The 19,239-nt window shown below is 39.2% G+C and overlaps 3 protein-coding genes across 7 annotated transcripts; 1 reads left to right on the top strand and 2 right to left on the bottom strand.

Annotated features, from left to right (window-relative positions):
* Window positions 1-435: 435 nt before the first annotated feature.
* Window positions 436-4,135, bottom strand: LOC106140003 (nucleolar protein 11). The gene is made up of 4 exons (XM_013341521.2): window positions 3,881-4,135; window positions 3,628-3,792; window positions 2,796-3,162; window positions 436-1,534 (listed from the first exon to the last, which is right to left on the bottom strand). The coding sequence occupies exons 1-4, from the start codon at window positions 4,010-4,012 to the stop codon at window positions 474-476; spliced, it is 1,725 nt and encodes a 574-aa protein (XP_013196975.2). The 5' UTR covers window positions 4,013-4,135; the 3' UTR covers window positions 436-473.
* Window positions 4,136-4,428: 293 nt separating this feature from the next.
* LOC106140002 (alcohol dehydrogenase class-3) lies at window positions 4,429-6,224 on the top strand. Of its 2 annotated transcripts, none has more exons than XM_013341520.2 (2): window positions 4,429-4,539; window positions 4,947-6,224. In XM_013341520.2, exon 2 carries the CDS (start codon window positions 4,987-4,989, stop codon window positions 6,115-6,117), a length of 1,131 nt encoding a protein of 376 aa, XP_013196974.2. In that variant the 5' UTR covers window positions 4,429-4,539; window positions 4,947-4,986; the 3' UTR covers window positions 6,118-6,224. The 2 variants fall into 2 exon arrangements, with proteins under 2 accessions (XP_013196974.2, XP_060802405.1); XM_060946422.1 differs by lacking the exon at window positions 4,429-4,539 and adding an exon at window positions 4,720-4,811.
* On the bottom strand, window positions 6,216-18,094 carry LOC106140007 (regulator of MON1-CCZ1 complex). 4 transcript variants are annotated; one of them, XM_060946419.1, is made up of 13 exons: window positions 17,866-18,094; window positions 17,136-17,506; window positions 16,939-17,060; window positions 16,468-16,583; window positions 16,209-16,316; window positions 14,065-14,167; window positions 13,816-13,916; window positions 13,263-13,420; window positions 12,619-12,760; window positions 10,111-10,187; window positions 9,945-10,056; window positions 9,435-9,645; window positions 6,216-6,874 (listed from the first exon to the last, which is right to left on the bottom strand). In XM_060946419.1, exons 1-13 carry the CDS (start codon window positions 17,983-17,985, stop codon window positions 6,822-6,824), a joined length of 1,794 nt encoding a protein of 597 aa, XP_060802402.1. In that variant the 5' UTR covers window positions 17,986-18,094; the 3' UTR covers window positions 6,216-6,821. The 4 variants fall into 4 exon arrangements, with proteins under 4 accessions (XP_060802402.1, XP_060802401.1, XP_060802404.1 ...); XM_060946418.1 differs by having other exon boundaries at window positions 9,945-10,187; XM_060946421.1 differs by lacking the exons at window positions 9,945-10,056; window positions 10,111-10,187.
* Window positions 18,095-19,239: the final 1,145 nt, after the last annotated feature.

The following is a 19,239-nucleotide window of genomic DNA, read 5'->3' as shown; positions in this document are numbered from 1 at the left end:
CCCAGTTGCATCCTCACCACTCTGGAGACGAGCCTGGGTTTGCCTTCGCCATGGATCTTAGGTTAGGCAAGTCAGGTTTTTACGAGTTTTGACGGGACTCTTGTCTTATTTCTGCTAACTTTGAAGGGGAACCTAACCCATAGGGGATTGAGCATGGTTACACATTCAGGTGCAGCTTTCACAATGTTTTCCCTCACCATAAGAGCATCGGTTAGTATGTAACCAAATGTACATAACTTTGAAAAATAGTCATTGGTACATGGCTGGGGTGGGATTCAAACCTGTGTCTGCGATACGCATTTTATCCGTCTGGTTAAAATGCACGTCGCCTCAAAGATGCCGACCTTACCAATTCGACCACGGACGCTCCTCTTGTTTTCATTTAGCCATATGTTTCCAAGGAACTTAAAAATAAAACAATTCTACATTTTAAAATAAGGTGCATGCTAACAAAATCCATTTTTACTCAAACTTTATATTTGCATAATTTCAATAGCGTAAGACAACTTTTCCTCTTGTTCTTCCATTATATTGCCAGAAACTACTTTGTGTAATATAGGCAGTAACTCGTCGATGGCCAACAGCTGCTCTACAGAGTGTTGGCAAACTCTCATTGTATTTTCTAATACCCGTGCCACTTTTTCATCTTTCGTCATTAGAAAGTGTTGATAGAATGCATCCATGATCAAATTGCACCAATCACACAATCTGCTCTCATATTCTACGGACAGGTGATCATCACGATTACTTAACAAGCAGGTTATATAACTCAACAGGAACAGTGTACTGTTCAGTGACAAACCTTCTCTGAGGTATGGAATGAGAAGAGCATCACTAAAATCTAATTTCAATATCTGATTCAAAAAATGCTTCTGTTTTGTCCGAATGACGAAAAATTCAGCACAAGCTTTCTCATCTGTCACATCCAATTCTTCAGGATTCATCTGCTTTATGCCATAGTGGAGTAGCATTACCAAAACAGATTCAGGAACATCCCTGATTGATTTTAAAATATACAATATGCTGCTCAGTTTGTTTTTGTTCTCCAACAACTTAGGAATTACATGAGAGCAGATAGCTCTCTCTGCGATGCCCGGACTTACAAGTTCTTTTATTTCCTTGCAGCTCTCTATGTTTGGTGCTGGTGAGTCCCATTCTGCTATCTCCATTTGTTCATCTCTTACGATCTCATGAGACCCTAACAGGTTTGACAAGTTTCTTTTTGTTTCTAATACATAAGGCAACATGCCGATGTGATTGGAAGCTTCGAGAACGATGCGCCCGTTCATGCAGTATAGTCTTGCACCTTCAGAGTACATCTTCATGGGATACCTACATGACCCGATGCCCAGCATAGTATTGTACACTACAATGACCGCTCCGTCCTGCTCAGAGTTGTTGCCAAATAAGATGAGATGATGTTTACCCATCCATGCGAGGGAAACGGCGCTCACTGTCGACACCCATGGCACTGCTCCAACAGTTTTCCATGATTTCTTGATTAAGTCATATACAGCTAGTTTGGAGTCTGACCCTGGTAATAAAGGAATCAATTTCAATTATTAAATAATATCTACATGATACTTAAATAATCCATTAATTCATGATCATCACTATCACTACATATTATAAAACAAAGCCCCCGCGTCTGTCTGTCGGTCTGTACGCGATAAATTCGAAAAGTACTGGACGAATTTTATTTGTGTATTAAGTTTCAGTTTTGTTCTAACTAATGATATTATGACGATTAAGTTCAACATGTCGGAAAAAATTACTCCCATCGGGAGCTGTGCTCGAAAATGCTGTTAAAGCTTTTTGAGTTACAACAAAACAATATTTTGTGGGATACCTCTTAAGAAATAATAGATCTACTATCTCAAGGATAATCCACAATAAGCATTTTTTTGCTTTTACACATTACAATATACTGTTTTGTTAAAAATAAGTTCGTAAAAATTGTATCAATTTATTACATAGATACATAATGTGTGTTATATATTAATGGGATTTTTATTTTATTTAAAGCAGTATTTATTAATCCTTATACAATTAAATACGTTAAATACGATATGCATTTAATATACCTAAATAAAAATAGCTCTTTACGATCTTTTTTATTTAGTTTTATTATTAAGATTCTTACTTAGATACTTAACTATCTAATGAGATAATGGTAAAATGAAAATTTTCGGGCGTGAATATAAAGGCCGATAAAGAGTATTTATCGAAGTTTGTGCCAATTATTACCGCACCGCGCCTGCCCTCTGTTGTAACCCCAGACATCAATATTATTATAACACATCTCTTTTTTGCTCTGGGGGTAAAGCTAAGAACACTCTTGATTAAATCATTAATATTCTCGGTCAATGCGCTTTAACTCGGGTATATTCGCCGACATTCGGTCTTCCTTCGCACTTTCAACTCCCACCACATACATACATACATATAATCATGTCTATATCCCTTGCGTGGTAGACAGAGCCAACAGACTTGAAAAGACTGATAGGCCACATTCAGCTGTTGGGCTTTATGATGGAATTGAGATTCAAATAATGACAGGTTGCTAGCCCATTGCTTAAAAGAAGAATCCCAAGTTAAAAAGTCTATCCCTCCGCCTTTTACAGCATCCATAGGAAAGAGATGGTGGCCTTTTTCTTTTGTCTATTATTGCTGGGACCCGCACAGCACAGAGAGGACATAGGATATAGGATAGAGGCACTAAATTTGAACGGGCAAAGCTATTATCCAGTGTTTTTGTCAATTATTTATTCTACTGAGGGTTGCTGTATACTCACATAAGAAGAACACAGAAGGTTTCTCAGATGTGCTGACTAATCCTCCCACCACACAAACATTAGCTCGGGCCACCTTCACCCGGCTAAGTTTGGACTTGTCCAAATCTCCCAGCTCATCCCGAATAGGGCAGCTGACAATTTCATAGTTATCAGCACCTTCCTTAACGAGGTAACAGATGTGGTCTGTTCTGCCCAGTGAATAGCAACCAGAATCAATGACTTCTTCACCATCTTTCAGCAATGATTTGCCTTCATAAGTTTTGCGATTTTCTATAGCATATGGTAAAGATGCGCAGTTCCCATTGCAAAATATAATAAGTGGAGTTTGTGATTCTCGTGGTGTGATTTTCAGAATGTTCAGTGGAAACTGTAAACAAATATAATTAAGTATTTTTCATTTAATGAATCACTACATAGTATAAAACAAAGTCGTTATTTTAGTCTGTTTGTCTGTATGCTTAAATCTTTAAAATTATGCAAGGATTTTGATGTGGTTTTTTGTAACAGGTAGAGTGATTCAAGAGGAAGGTTTTTAAGTATAATTTTTTCCGAATTTTGCACCCGTGCGAAGCCGGGGCGGGTCGCTAGTTATAAATAAACTTATAGCTAATTATGTAAACAAATATATTATACAAGACAAATGGCCATGAGGAAAGATATGGTCTCTGTCTACCCCTCCCGGGCAGAGGCGTGATTTATGTACGCACGTACAAATGGCCATCCTAGAGCCTAGGGTGCACTGCACATTTTTCAAATGCATTCAGTTATTTTGTCTTGTTTATATGTATATATTTTTATTTTTATAATAATTTTTTTCATATGATAAGATTACCTTAAATTTTTTAATTTTGTCTAAATTTTGTGAGTCTTTGTTCCAAAGTTTAATGGTGTTATTATTAAAAACGCCGACATAATTGTCTTGGTCGATATCGTAAATGACCGGCGCAGTAATGTGCTCCTTCGATGTCCATCCACCAACTTGCTTCTGATCTGAAAGCTGAAATAAATACCATTATAAAAGCAGTTAGGTAAGTTATAATTAGATTGATAGAAAATGAAATAATTATTTATTTATTAATTCTTACCCTATATTTATTTACAACATTGCGTGCCAGTGTAACTATAACAAACTCGCTTTCTTTATCTTTTGATACCCCGAGAAAACTTTTCTGATCTATCAAGGGGCACAACACGTAGTAATTGTGTAATTTAGCCATAATTTATTCGAATTCGAAAAAATGGGCATGTGAAAAATTTTAACTATTATCAATATTTATTCGTAATTAACTCAACATCAACATGTGGTAGGTAGGTGTTACTTACATTTGTTGACAATGACAATCTGGAATTATTGCTGATAGGCATTGACAATCACGAGTTCGTTCGAAAACTAAATGAGAACGTAATAATATTTCGTGATCTTACATCGGTTGGTTTTGTTAATATTTCTGTATTTTGACAATTGTCACTTTTCAATCACATTGATTGATTTTGCTTGAGATTTGTATTGTCAAATAAGTGCAAGAGATGTTTATGATGTGATTTTTATTATTATGTTTATGATGTGATGTTTATTAAATAAAAACACATATCATGGTTTGATATGTGTTTTTATTTAATAAAATCTATTGGTTGATTTGATAGTCTAGTCGTCGCAAACCTTAGGTTGTCTCGAGTATAGACTAGTTAAGACCCGTAAAACTTAACTTCAGCTCTTTGGCCGCCCTCAGTCCCTGACCCCACTGTATGTATAATAATGTACAAGGGTATACATACATACATACATATTGTCACGTCTATATCCCTTGCGGGGTAGACAGAGCCAACAGTCTTGAAAAGACTGAATGGCCACGTTCAGCTATTTGGCTTTATGATAGAATTGAGATTCAAATAGTGACAGGTTGCTAGCCCATCGCCTACAAGGGTATGTTGAACCGATATGGCATTATGGTTTGGTTTGGTTATGCAATGCAAAGTCAAGGTCGTTACCTATTTACATCTTAACCTTATCATTAGGTACCTATAATTTTATCCTACAAACAAGGAATTAATACCATTCATCGCATTCATTACTGACTTGATTAGATTAGGTAGCTATAGGATTGTTTTTTATAATTTTATCTTTGCTACAAGTCAAAGCATTTTTTTCAGTCATTTATTAGTAGTCAATCAGAGTAGTTGTCTGCGCAACATGTCTACAGCCGGAAAAGTAATAAAGTGTCAAGCTGCAGTGGCCTGGGAAGCCGGGAAACCTTTGTCGCTGGAAGAAATCGAGGTGGATCCGCCAAAAGCTGGCGAAGTGCGTGTAAAAATTGTCGCCACTGGTGTGTGCCATACAGACGCTTACACACTTTCTGGGAAAGATCCTGAAGGCGTTTTTCCCGTTATTTTGGGACACGAAGGCGGCGGCATCGTCGAGAGCGTAGGCGAAGGGGTGACTTCTGTAAAGCCAGGTGACCACGTCCTACCGCTTTACGTACCTCAATGTAATACTTGCAAATTCTGTCTCAACCCAAAAACGAACTTGTGTCAGAAAGTGCGCGTTACGCAGGGCCAAGGCGTTATGCCCGATGGTACGAGGCGTTTCCGCTGCAAAGGAAAGGAGCTTTACCATTTCATGGGTTGTTCTACATTCAGTGAATACACAGTAGTTTTGGAGATTTCTTTGTGCAAAGTGTCCAATACAGCACCATTGGATAAAATATGTTTGCTGGGTTGTGGTGTGCCTACTGGTTATGGAGCAGCCCTGAACACGGCCAAAGTGGACCCTGGCTCTAACTGTGCTATCTTTGGTTTGGGAGCTGTGGGGTTGGCAGTGGCTCTCGGGTGCAAGGCAGCTGGTGCCAAGCGCATTATTGGAGTTGACATAAACCCTGGCAAATTTGATGTTGCAAAGAAATTTGGAGTCAATGAATTTGTCAACCCTAAGGATTATGACAAACCAATTCAGCAGGTGCTGGTTGACTTGACAGATGGTGGCCTGGACTATACTTTTGAATGTATTGGTAATGTTAATATCATGCGTTCTGCATTGGAGGCTTGCCATAAAGGCTGGGGAGTGTCTGTGATCATTGGAGTCGCAGGTTCAGGAGAGGAGATCAGTACACGCCCGTTCCAGCTTGTCACAGGCCGCACATGGAAAGGAACAGCTTTTGGTGGATACAAGAGCCGTGATAGCATTCCTAAACTAGTTGATGAATACACAAGTAAGAAACTGCCCTTAGATGACTTCGTAACACACAATGTGCCTCTGAAGGAGATCAATGAGGCCTTCCACTTGATGCATGCGGGCAAGTCTATCCGGGCAGTCGTACACTTTTAATTGAAAGATATCCATCTACAATCACAACATGTTATTAAGCATTTCCCTATCTGATCAGAGTTTGTAATTGCATTTGATGCAAATAAATTATTTTGATGTTAAAAACATTATTTTATTATTTTATCCACAGGAGAAAAGTTTAGTGGCTTCACCATACCAATCCATCAACATTATCAGAAACCTTAACTACAAAATTTCACTATTGCCACAATTATATTACATACTGACATTTATTTTGGTGCCGATTCCTATTATATTTGGGATGAAGTTTTGCCGAAAAGCCATTGACATATCAACAGCTTAGAGGTTTGACTTATTTACAAATAAATGGTCTACAGATATGTAGATTTGACTTTGAAAAATAATTTTGTTATTTTTTACATAACTAGAAGTGCCCGCGATAAATGCTGTTAAATATATTGACCTTGCTCTGTTTGTCTAGACACGATGTTAGCTACAGTTTGGGTCAAGATGAGGAAGACGTACCTATTTCTTTATTAAACAGTTAAAATACAGAAATGCTAATAAAAAGGTATAATTTAATATAACAAAAATAGGTACATTTTATTATTTACATAAAATATAATAAATGTATGTAGGTACTTAAACTTAGGGATGTAAATGCTAGTCTACTGCGGCGGCTGCAGCGGGCAGTGAAGGGAGAAACTGCTCGACCTCGCCCAGCCTCGCCCGCGGCGGCCTGCTCACTCCGACATCAGCTGGTTGTAGTACTCCACAAAGCTGTCGCATTGTTCTCCTGCGGGACAAAGCAAATATTCTACCATTATTTTTAATTAAAAAAAAACAGAATTGTCTACTTGAGTTAAAATAATGATTTGCAATGTATCGAGTCTAATGTTATATTACTCACTAATTTTGCTTACCGCGTGTATGCAAAATTTCAGGGAGATTGCTCAATGTCTTTTTGACGTGAAAGACGGGAAAACAAACTATTAAAAACTATACAATTAGTATATGTAGTAGTAGAAAATGTTCATATTTAAAAAAATCTCATGCGTTCAGTTGACCGAAATCCCTCCCGATCAGAAAGTTTAAGTAGCAAAAGATAAATTGAACTTAAATGTTTTGGGGAGTAAAAACAAAGCAATAGGGTAAATCAGTTCAGTACTTTCGATAAAACTGATAATACAAACAAATCAACAAAAAAATAATTATTTTTAATAAGCTTTCGATAACTTTCGTTATAAGCTTATGAAGTACATAATCATCTTAAGGAACCAATCGTATAGGTAAGTATCTGTCCATTGTTCCTTTATACGAATTAAAAAAGAATACAAAATATTTTTACAAAAAATGTATAGGTACAGTGCCTACGTAGTCCCGGTACGTAAATTGAACCAAAACGATTTGTAAAGAGTGGGAAAAGGTATAAAGGTACAAAGAAGAGTATTAGCAGGTTGCATGAATTCAAATCTTATTGCGCAATATTTGGAACATGTTAAGTCTTAGGTAGTATTACATAATGCTCGTATAGGATTTCCAACATCAAAAGAGCTACACGTTGTCATAAAAGTAGATTAAAACAAAAATAATAAGATGTATTTATGTAAATACATTATATAAGACGCAGTATCAATGGTGTTACAGTGATAAGATAGCCTCTCTGACACCATATTGCTTGGCGTCACAACAAGATAATGAACGTTCCGCCATGGCGTCCTGGCGCCGATAACCTTGTTTTGTAGCCATGGCACCATGCGATTGTCGAGTGGACGCGATAATGAATCTACTTAGCTTAATATTTCTAAGTAGTAGGTACTTATGGTTTCTGACGTAAAAATATAACACACGATCACTATCGAATAAAAAGCAATCATTTAACTGCTATAAAAAATAAATGGCATGTTTTTATGGCCGATCGGTTACGGTTGCAAACAGTAAGAGGATTTTGTAATAATTATGCAAGTCGCCGTCAATAATTTATTTTCGTACAAACAATTTCACGGTGGATGCGTTGTAAATAACAATCGAATTACTTAAATCTTTTTGAGGATTCCAATAATAGAATAGAATTAACTTTGATACAGGTAATGGAAGCTGACTACGCGGATTAGCAACCGGGTTGTTTAAATTAAAATAGAACCTACCTATATGCAGTATCTACTAGTTATTTCTAGTCAGTTTATATTATACTAGCTGCGCCCTGAGGCTTCGCTCCCGTAAGATTTTTAGGAAAAAAAGTACATCAGTATTATGTTATTCGTCATTCAACTCGTGTAGCAAATTTCATCAAAATAAGTTATGTTTTACATGAAAGAGTAACAAACACATACATACATATTTCCACACATCCATATTAGTGTTAATTACGGCTTCGTAACTACGAAGCCGGAATTAACACTAAGGTGGCTAATGTGCATGCGCGTTTTGGACATGGTGTTGACATAATTTGTACAGTGTGTACGTATCTTTTTTTATCTTAATTTATTTATCGAAATATTCGTATTGAAATCTGGGGGCACGGTAGTGCCCCCGCCAATACGAGCCAAGCGAAGCGCTAGGGCACTACCTGCCTTTTCTCAAAGTGGTTCGTCGTATTATTGAACCTTCATAACTTGAGTTTGGGTTATACCAGATAAACAAAATTCGAGATATGATGTCAGTGACAGACTTAATAAACCTCTAACGTTTCAATTGCATAGCTCTTATACTTTAGATTGTATTGATATATAAAATACCCCGATTTCGTCACTCACTCACTCACTCACTGATGATCATCAAAATTCTTAAGGTACTTCCTGAAGTCCTAGAAAACTGAAATTTGGTATGTAAGCTAGTATTAGTACCCAAACAACAAAAAAAGTCCGTGCGGCCAACTCGCCAGTTGCGTCCACGGTTTGCACGCCTACGACTACGAGATTATAGTGGCAAAACTCTGCTACGCGCTACGAACTACGCAGTACGAGCTATGGCTGTAGTATTTCCCCGTAACTTGAGTGTAAAATTAGGGCTTATCGATATAGGGCTGGGCATGTGGGGTTAGAAATTTGGCTCTACAAGAGATCTGATTACTTTTTGACAGTGCGAGCTATATGGTCTCGTATTGGCAACATTTAACATGAAATGTTTTTGTGGGATCATTAGTTTTGTATTCATTCATATTTTTTAATTGCAGACAATGTGCATTTGTCCACTATTTAGATTTAAGAGATCTGTATTTGTAAATTGACGTCCGAAATGCTGCAGTGTAGTTTGTTCCGCCGCTCCGCCTACACATGCGCTTTGGAAGCGGTAGTAGATATAATAAGATTTAAGTGATGTGACGTCAATAAGTGATACCAATTTAGAAAATAAACCTTTGAGGAAGCGCGGGTCGCCCCTGGCGCGCAGGTTGCGGGCGCGCAGCACGTGGAACACGGCCAGGAAGGCGAGCGGCCGCGCCTCGCGCTCGGCGTAGGCGCGCGCGGCGCTCAGCAGCTTGCGCGGCGGCACGGGCGCGCCCGCCTGCCGCGCCGCGCCCAGCGCCGACACCGGCTCCGCGCAGCTCAGCAGCACCTCCGCGATCTCCTGCAGATCGCAAGTACTCTTGACGTATGAAATAGCAACGGCGGTTATGACTTGTTCAGTAGAAAAAAATATCAGATATTTATTGTCTAATTTTATTATTTTATTTCCAAAAATATAGTGCCTTTAATTTAATTAATTCTCTCCTCTGTTCTCCTTTTGTCTTCTGAAGTGTACTTTTAACTAACTTTCCACTATAAGTACTTCCCATATAACATACTTAGTTATAAGGGATTTTGTAGTTGAATGGCATAAAGTTTAGAAAAGTATGCGAGATATATTATGTGAGAGGTGGTAGTGACCTCGTGCGCGCCGAGCCGCGCCAGCATGTCGAGCGCGAGCTGCGCGGCGGCGGGGTCGCGGTGGCCCAGCGACAGCAGCTGGCAGGCCAGCGGGCGGCCGTCGGCCAGCGCGGCGCGGCGGGCCAGCGCGCGCAGGCGGCCCGCCGCGCCGCGCGTCACCAGCGCGCGCACGGCCAGCTCGCCGGTGCAGTGCTGCGCGCCCAGGCCGTGGCGCGCCAGCGACGCCAGGTAGGCGGTGATCACCTGGCGCGATCGGGGAAACAGTGTTAGTGCCTCTGGATCTAATACTTTCTTCCTTTTCAATTATATGAAAGCATTTGCTCGAAGGTCGGTGGAAAAAGGTATTTGTACGTGACGTCAATAAGTGCTCTACCTTGTATCCAATTTTGAAAATAAAACTATTCTATTCTAGTACCTACTCTAAGCTTGTGGCAGCAGTTATTTCTGTCGAGGGCGAGAATGATTTGAGATGGTTGCATATTTGTATCTAAAGATGTTCTCGCCGAGACATCTCAGCAACAATCTCGCTAGACTCAGTAGCGCCCATTATAAAACTAAACTATTCAGAATAGAACGTACCGTAACGTCACATAACTTAAATCTAATTAAAAATACTTATGCCGTGTGGTTCGCGGCACCAATACAAAAAAGAATAGGACCACTCCATCTCTTTCCCATGGATGTCGTAAAAGGCGACTAAGGGATAGGCTTACAAACTCGGGATTCTTTTTTAGGCGATGGGCCAGCAACCTGTCACTATTTGAATCTCAATTCTATCATTAAGCCAAATAGCTGAACGTGGCCATTCAGTCTTTTCAAGACTGTTGGCTCTGTCTACCCCGCAAGGGATATAGACGTGACCATATGTATGTATGTATATAAAACTACTATCGCTTCCAAAGCGCATGTGTAGAAGAAGCGGCGGAACACACTACACTGCAGCATTTTTATCGGACGTCAATTTACAAATATAGATCTCTTAAATCTAAATCGTGGATGAATGCACATTGTCTACATTAAAAACATGAATGAATGTAGAACTAATTATGTCAATACGAATATTTCGTTAAATAAAATAAAAATAAAGCTAAAATAAAATATGTACATACTGTACAAATTATGTCAAGATCATGTCAAAAATACATAAGCATTTAAGAGGCCATTATGTCAAGATCGGGCCACACATGTTTATCATTAATATAATCCTCCGTGCTGTAATAAGCTTTCCTACAAAGCTCAACTTTAATATACTTACTTTTTGAATTTTCTATCATTCATTTTAAGAATACTTTTTGGTAATTTATTATAAAATCTTATACAATTAATCAGAAATGATTTCCCTACCTTAGCCAGCCAATGTGCTGAGATCGAACTTAAAATTCTTCCGAAGTGATCTACTAGTGCATTCACCTACTTTTTTGAAAGAGTCTAAGTTTCTCCTAACATGCATGTTATCGAATATGTATTGGGAGGGCAATGTTAAAATATTTCTGTTTTTGAAAAAATCTCTAAGCGAATCTCTTTGTTTTAGACCATAGATAGCTCGAATTGCCCTTTTTTGTAGAATGAAAATAGTTTGTATGTCTGCTGCTGATCCCCAAAGCAGTAGACCATATGACATTAAACTATGAAAATAACTAAAATATACTAGCTTAGCAGTAGCCACATCCGTCAGATGCCTAATACGACGAATAGCGTATGCTGCAGAACTAAGCCTTTTAGAAAGTTTCAAAATGTGAGCATGCCATTTCAAATTTGAATGTAATGTTATTTCTAAGAAAGTAATACTATCAACAAAATCTAATCTTTTACTACTTATACTAATATCCACATTTGCCTGCCGCACATTGGGAAGTGTAAACTTAATGCATTGGGTCTTATTTGCATTTAACAGTAAGTTGTTGATTGAAAACCAGTTAGAAATGGCGGCTAAACTAATCACAGATTTCACTACGGCGCTTCATCTTAAAAATTAGCGACGTATCATCTGCAAACAACATGATGCCAGTCTGTTTCTCAATCATGCAAGGCAGGTCGTTAATATATACTAAAAAGAGAAAAGGTCCCAAAATGGAACCTTGCGGTATCCCAATTTTTACCTTCGCTCCTTTAGATTTTGTATTATTTAAATCTACCGTCTGTAATCTATCACTAAGATATGATTTAATTAGTTCAACGGCAGTAGTGTCGAACCCGTGATGAGCGAGCTTGAGCAGAAAAGTTTTATGATCTACGCAATCAAATGCTTTGGTCAGATCGCAAAATATTTCGATGGCATCCTGTGAGTCTTCCCATGCATTGAGAATATGAGTGACAAGAGCCACACCTGCATCAGTTGTACATTTCCCCTCAGTAAAGCCGTATTGCTGACTATAAAATAATTTATTAGACTTAAAGTAACGCTGCATTTGATTCAGATGTCTTGGCTTTCATAGTTCATAGATTTAACACAGCTGTAAGATTTCGCTCAGAACATTTTCCAAGAAAGTAATTTGCATTCCGAATTATGAAGAAATCTGTTAGCATTAATTGTGAAATGTGTGGTTTTAGAACACGATCTGGATGTTTTATTGAATTTTGGCAATTAAATAACTGAAAGAGGCAATTTTATAAGCATGCTTATTACAGAGTGATGTAGATTTGTGAATCAAATAAAAAAACCACGCTACAATACCTGCACGGTGTGCGCCTCGTCCACGTGCGCGTTGAGCACGCGCGCGCACATGTCGGCCTGCGAGAGCAGCACGGGCGCGGGCGCGGCGCTGCGCGGCGCGGCGCCCGCCGTGTTGCGCGCCACCTCCGCGTCCGCCCACTTCCTGATAAACCCAACCTCATCACATTTCTACTGATTTAAGGGCCCACAACCTGAAAGAACACTAGGTAAAACCAGAGTGTATCAGTATATTTAGGCCTTTGTGATCGTTCAAATTCGTTGAAGTTATTAATAACGTCATAGTCTAAAATTTAACTAATAGATTAAGTGACGTTTGTTAAAATCGGTATGTAGGGGCCGAGTAGAAACTGAACCCCAAGTTTTTTTAAATTGACTTGTTTGTGACAATTTAATATAAACTTCTTGTCGGGATCAGAAAGAATTGATTTTAGCAGACACCATGATCAGCTGATCGACTTCCGCCATGTTTATCAACTTTATTTTTTAGACAAAGAACTTACTCGTACATGATTTGCAAAAATTAACAATACATACTTATATATTTAAAAGATTCAAGTGATACAAACCTTTTTTTCCTTAAGATATCTCTTTAAACGTTGGTTCTATCATCGATAACGAATATAATTTTCTAGCCCCTGACTAACCTATACACCGAGTTGACTTCATCAAAAACAGCTGTGAGTTCGAGCAGATATTTCCCCGCGTCCGCCGCCAGCTGCTGCAGCACGCGCAGCACGGTGGCGCCGCCCTCGGGACGACGCAGCAACACCGACACCATGCGCGGGATCTCCTCCTTCGGGATCTGTGGGTTCCCAGTCGTACGTGAGCCGTGTAGCAATGTGTATTTCTCGTGGGTTCATTAAAGCTGCCTACACACCGGGCCGACAAAGGCCAACGGGTATCGCTGGCTTTCGTTAGTTTTGTCAAGGCAATTGTTAGTTATGTTAAAACTTCACAACACTAATTTATGAGCGACGATGATGGGAGTCCGGCCGAAGTGTAACATAGGTATATAAAAAAGGTTTCTTGTGACTTGAGGACGTCCGCTCAGAAAAGACTTTTTAAAATTTCCGCGGGCATATATCGTTTCGCGGGCGCTCTCTTGTACCTATTTCATAAAGTTAGACATGTTCATGATTCACCATGTCCTTCGATTTTGCAGACATCATGTAAAATGACGCTATGAATGATGCTCACATTGTGGACGAGTCCCGGCGGCAGCAAGCTGACCCGCCACAGGCAGCCGAGGCGCGCGTCGATGATGTAGTCCGGCTGGAACACCACCCAGTTGCTCGAGTCTGACGTTACGATGGTCAAGGTTCATAGGTCAAACTAGTTTGCTGGGTAGCTAAGAAGTTGTCCTTCTTTGGCCATACAATTTTTTTTACAACACAGCGTTTTACTACTATAAGGATGGATCTTTAACGAAAAGCTTTAAAAGGATACACATGGGGCAGGGCTCCCCGTGGAGCAGCGCGGGCCGCAAGCCGCGCCCCGCCACCACGGGCGCCGCCGCCGACACCTCGAACACCTGCGACGTCTGCGACGACTGCGCACACATTGCTTACGTATAGCGTTTACACAAATACAATCGAAAATGTGATGTGATGTGACCACGATCCAATATGATTTTGATTTTTTGGGACTGGACAGCATTACCAACAGTCTCATTAAATACATAAAACCGTATATTCTGCACCCACTCACACACATTTTTAACTTAAGTCTATCCACTGGATCTTTCCCCGATATCTGGAAGATTGCAGCAGTCATTCCTATACACAAATCTGGACCATCTGATGATCCCAACAACTTCAGACCAATTTCGCTTTTAAGTGTTTTTTCTAAATTACTAGAAAGAATAGTAAATGCCCAACTGGTGCAATTTCTGGAATCAAACAAAATCTTATCTAGCCAACAATTCGGCTTTAGACAGGGTAGATCTACCGAAGACGCAGTCACATTTTTGACAACAATAACAGCAAATCATCTCGACCAGGGAAGAAAATGCGCGGGCGTTTTCCTGGATCTGACAAAGGCGTTCGACACGGTGTCTATTCCAATCCTTTTGAGTAAACTAGAGTCTATAGGAATCAAAGGTATTTGCCTAGACTGGTTTCGCAGTTATCTCACCGAACGAAGACAATGCACTAAAGTGAGCTCTTTTGTCAGTGACTCCAGGGAAACAACTTTTGGAGTACCTCAAGGCAGCATTTTGGGCCCGACTCTCTTCTTAATTTACTTGAATGATCTGTCTTCATTGAGTTTGTCAAGGGCTGATATGATTAACTACGCCGACGACACTGTCATTCTTTTTCACGGGGACTCGTGGACTAGTGTATTTCATTCATTGCAAAGTGGCTTGAATGAAATAATGTCTTGGCTAGATAATAACCTCCTATCTCTTAATGTAGCTAAAACAAAAATGATTTGTTTTCACAAAACAGCCGCTTCCGCACCGAAATCAGTTCCGGAAATGGTGAGACATGTTTGCTGTCAAGATCCAGGTGATCGAATGACAACGGTTTGCACTTGTGATCGTATAATGAGAACTCAGTCTATTAAATACTTGGGTATTATTATTGACGAAAAATTGAACTTCAATAACCACATTACTGAAACGTCCAAAAGAATAAGAAAGATAGTATACGTAATGAGAGTACTTCGTGATGTAGCATCGCCCCAGTTGCTTAAGACTATTTATTTTGCTTTATGTCAATCAGTGCTAACGTATTGTATCCTTGCTTGGGGTGGAGCGGCTGCTTCCCATCTTATATACTTAGAGAGAGCACAACGTAGTGTGCTAAAAGTAATGATCAAGAAACCTCGCCGCTATTCCACGGATCAGTTATTCGAAGAAACCAAGGTTTTAAGTGTCAGACGTTTTTATATATTTAAAGTTATTTCTCTTACACACAAAGAAACACTCAAATCACCTAACTACGAACGTATGTGCAGAAGACGAATATTCAGACTACCACAAAAATTGGTTAACACAGCATTTGCAAAAAGATTTAGTCCGTATTTAAAGCCTTTCATGTATAATAAATTTAATAGGGTATGTAGAATCCATAACTTGTCTTTGACCAAAGCAAAATTTAAAATCAAAACCGAATTGTTGAATTGGTCCTACATAACCACAGAAGCTTTTAGCAAAAGCGTGTGGTAAATGTAGTTATTATCACTATATTTAATGCATGCTTACTTACCATAATTATAAAATCGTACCGATGTTAGTTCTCTAGTCCGCATTAATTCTGACTGTTAATCCCATCTTAAAAGGTTACCCACGAAACAGGCCTAGCCTAGTGTGGGAATCTTTGTTAATACTGTGTAGCATGTTTTATTTCTGTCCCAGTTTAGATATTAAGTACTTTTATGTCTTCCTTTTGTATGGAATGTATGTAACATGTTTTCTTTTAGGCCAATAAAGATTTAAAAAAAAAAAAAAAAATTTGTCTGTAAAGATATTGAAGGTCAGATGGGAGTCGCTTCATGTCGAAAACTTATTGACCTCTAAAGGGAAGATGCCAGGACTGCCCGCCAGCCCCGTGCGCGGTGACGGGTGTGTATGTATATAGTGGACAGACCTGGTGGTGCACCACGACGAGGCCGCTCACGGCGTGCAGCGCGAACCGGCCCGCCAGCCCCGTGCGCAGGCAGCGCGCCGCGCCGCCGCTCAGCGGGTGCAGCACCACCTGCCACACGGACACATCACAGCGTTACAATACGTTCCGCTCACCAATCTTATTAAGGGTGTTTAGAGACAAAACATCTTGACCTATAGTGAGGGGAGCTCAATTTGTACTACATATATTTATAACTAATTATAGTTCTGTGTTTGTTCACCTCAGTGGGTCCGGGCGCGGCGCCGGCGGCGGCGTGTCGGAACACGGCGCAGTACGTGACGTCGCCGACACGCAGCACCGACACGTCGCGCTCCACCACCGGCCGACCCGCCTCCACTGACGAGAACGAATCAATTAGTAAGATATTTCAGATAAAAAGTTGTTATTCCTGTTTTTCCACAAGGTCTATTTCATATCGGTGCCAATTGCATAAAAATTCGTCCAGTAGTTTTTAATTTTATTTGTTACTAACATACTATAGTAAAAATCTTAAAGGGAAAATGTTTCAAGTCAACTGTTTGGAAGAGGCACAAAAGGCATCTTATCCCATTATGCATATCTTACACAAAGTAATATGCTCCTAAAGTGAAGCAAAACATTTCTTACAACTACTTCCATGTGGGTATTTAAATAAAATGTGATTGCAGATACAAACTATCTTATTATGGTTTGTATTTAATTGGTGACATACATTCCAGTTTCTGTAGCTTAGTGATGGTGGAGTTGGTGAGCAGAAACGGCTGCAGCAGTGTGCCGTTGTTGCCGGCCAGCACCACCGTGCTGCTCTGAGCACACCACGAGAACCACGCACCACTGTAGAGACATGGTCTTTATTACTCGCCACAATACGGTTCCCAAGCTCGGCAGCTTGATGATACAAACATTTACCTGAAGGAAGTGCTCTTTAAATTCTTCAACAATTTCTTTTCAGGAAATACTTGAAGCAACTCAATGCCATGATCTGTTATGAATGCGATCTCATTCACCCGTGGCCAGACAAACCCAAGGATCTTGGCATTCTTCCATTTACATGTATGAGTGTATTCCACATTGGTTGGAGCCAAATCTTTGAAGTTGACGAATTCCACTGTAGCATTCTGAGAGTCTTGGTTCCTCTGGATAGATAGCACTCTGTGGTCTGGTGAGAATTTAATAGATAAAATGGGACCCTTGTCTTCCATTCTAAATGAAGTGCATTTTGTTTCATCCATTCCAGTAACTGTCACACCGGTCACTCCGCCTGACCGCACTGTAAATACCTAAAGACAAACAAAAAATGAGGTATTTTAAAATTATTTTACTTTGTTTTCACATTAGGTAAGGATTAAATAAGTTTTTAGTATGGTTTGAGTTAAAACAACGTATTTAACGTCTGACCTGCCTTTTTCATTGCGATCACCAATAATTTATGACAAGTAGGTATACCACCATGGGAATGGCTAGTAAATTGTATTATAAGGAAAAATATTCTCTATTGATAGCGTATAACTTTTCGTTTTCTAGTGTACTTAAATACTACGAAAATATACTAGGTCTTAGAATAGTAAAAAGAACCTGCTAATTAAATAATTTGTGATTTTGAGTACAAAATTAAAATCAAAACAAAGCAACCAGAGACCTGCCCATTTGTGTCATCAAAAAAAACGTTTGTAGCCGGACTGTCGACATCGAAACGCTTCGGATGATCGGAAAGGGCTAGATAGTATTCTTCGCTGTCTTTTAAACAAAATTTAGCCATGATTTGAATTCTAGAAACCAATAAAAATAAAGTTTGTTCGAGTGAGTTCAATAAAATAACACATCAATTTTTCAATTCTTAGTTGCCTGACATTGACTATAGGGATGGCCATCTGAGATCGATTAATCAAATTTTACTCGATATTTTACATTAATATGTAGTACTGAATCGATTCAGAGAATCGATGTTTCACTCTTGAAAAACGTCATTCGATTTTATATTGTTTTGGAAAAAAAAACATATAATACACAATTAATTTACAATTAGTTGAATGTATCCTTAATATTACGGTGTTGCCGATAAAAGGGTAAATTGCTCTAAAACACACGAGCTCGAACTCGAACGAAGCTTTGTTATGGTAATAAATGATTGTTATGGTAATAAATGATAGAATTCCCTAAACTAAAAAAAATCCCTAAACTAAAAAAAAACTGATATTACTGAGTTATTTATCTTGTTTTTCATAAAACGGATTTATACTTATACATTCTGTCAGAAAAGTATCGGGAATGGATTATTTATTTATGGTTCCAAATTCAAATTTTTGTTTTTTTTGTTGTTGTTAGATTGGCACAACTGTTTTCCATTTTGGCGCGGAGTTTGAGTTGCATCTGTTGTTTACATTAAATACAGTGCTATTTTTAGTTATATCATATCTAGTGTGTATTGCTAATTTCATAATGGATAAAAACATCGAACAAAGAGTTTGTCTTAAATTTTGCATTGCCAATGGAATATCGTGTTCGGAGTCACTGAAAATGTTACAGAAGGCTTACGGTGAATCGACTTTATCAAAAACTCGTGCTTATGAGTGGTACAAAGCGTTCAAAAGCGGTCGAGATGTGATGGAAGATTTGCCTCGCTCTGGTAGGCCATCAACGTCTGCAACTGAAGTTAACATCGCAAAAGTGAAGGAAATAGTGACTGAAAATCCTCATTCAACTTTGAGAGAGATAGCCACCGAACTTTCTGTATCTCACGAGTCGATCCGTACCATTTTAACTAATAATTTGGGTATGAAACATGTTGCCGCTCGGCTAGTCCCAAAAGACCTGAATTTTTTTCAAAAACTCAATCGCATGAGAGTCGCTGAGGACATGCTAGAACGAGTCAATTCCGACCCAACATTCATGAAACGCATTGTTACTGGTGACGAGACGCGGGTTTACGAGTTTGACATGCAAACTAGTCAACAAGCTTCGGAGTGGCGCCTTCCAACTGAACCGAAACCGAAAAAACCACGCCAAAGTCGTT

This window comes from Amyelois transitella, chromosome 11 (assembly GCF_032362555.1).
Source record: "Amyelois transitella isolate CPQ chromosome 11, ilAmyTran1.1, whole genome shotgun sequence".
NCBI lineage: Eukaryota > Metazoa > Arthropoda > Insecta > Lepidoptera > Pyralidae > Amyelois > Amyelois transitella.
This window is presented reverse-complemented; position numbering and strand designations above follow the sequence as displayed.

Excerpts from the sequence above, each read along its gene's own strand:
- LOC106140003 (XM_013341521.2), bottom strand. The coding sequence starts at position 4,012 with ATGGCTAAATTACACAATTACTACGTGTTGTGCCCCTTGATAGATCAG. Across the intron at positions 3,793-3,880 it reads ATGTTGTAAATAAATATAGG|CTTTCAGATCAGAAGCAAGT; the intron begins GTAAGAATTAAT and ends TATTTATTTCAG. Across the intron at positions 1,535-2,795 it reads ACCTTCTGTGTTCTTCTTAT|GGTCAGACTCCAAACTAGCT; the intron begins GTGAGTATACAG and ends CTTTATTACCAG.
- LOC106140002 (XM_060946422.1), top strand. The coding sequence starts at position 4,735 with ATGGCATTATGGTTTGGTTTGGTTATGCAATGCAAAGTCAAGGTCGTT. Across the intron at positions 4,812-4,946 it reads CATCTTAACCTTATCATTAG|TCATTTATTAGTAGTCAATC; the intron begins GTACCTATAATT and ends CATTTTTTTCAG.
- LOC106140007 (XM_060946418.1), bottom strand. The coding sequence starts at position 17,985 with ATGGCTAAATTTTGTTTAAAAGACAGCGAAGAATACTATCTAGCCCTT. Across the intron at positions 17,507-17,865 it reads TTGATGACACAAATGGGCAG|GTATTTACAGTGCGGTCAGG; the intron begins GTCTCTGGTTGC and ends GTTTGTCTTTAG. Across the intron at positions 16,584-16,938 it reads TAAGCTACAGAAACTGGAAT|TGGAGGCGGGTCGGCCGGTG; the intron begins GTATGTCACCAA and ends CGTTCTCGTCAG.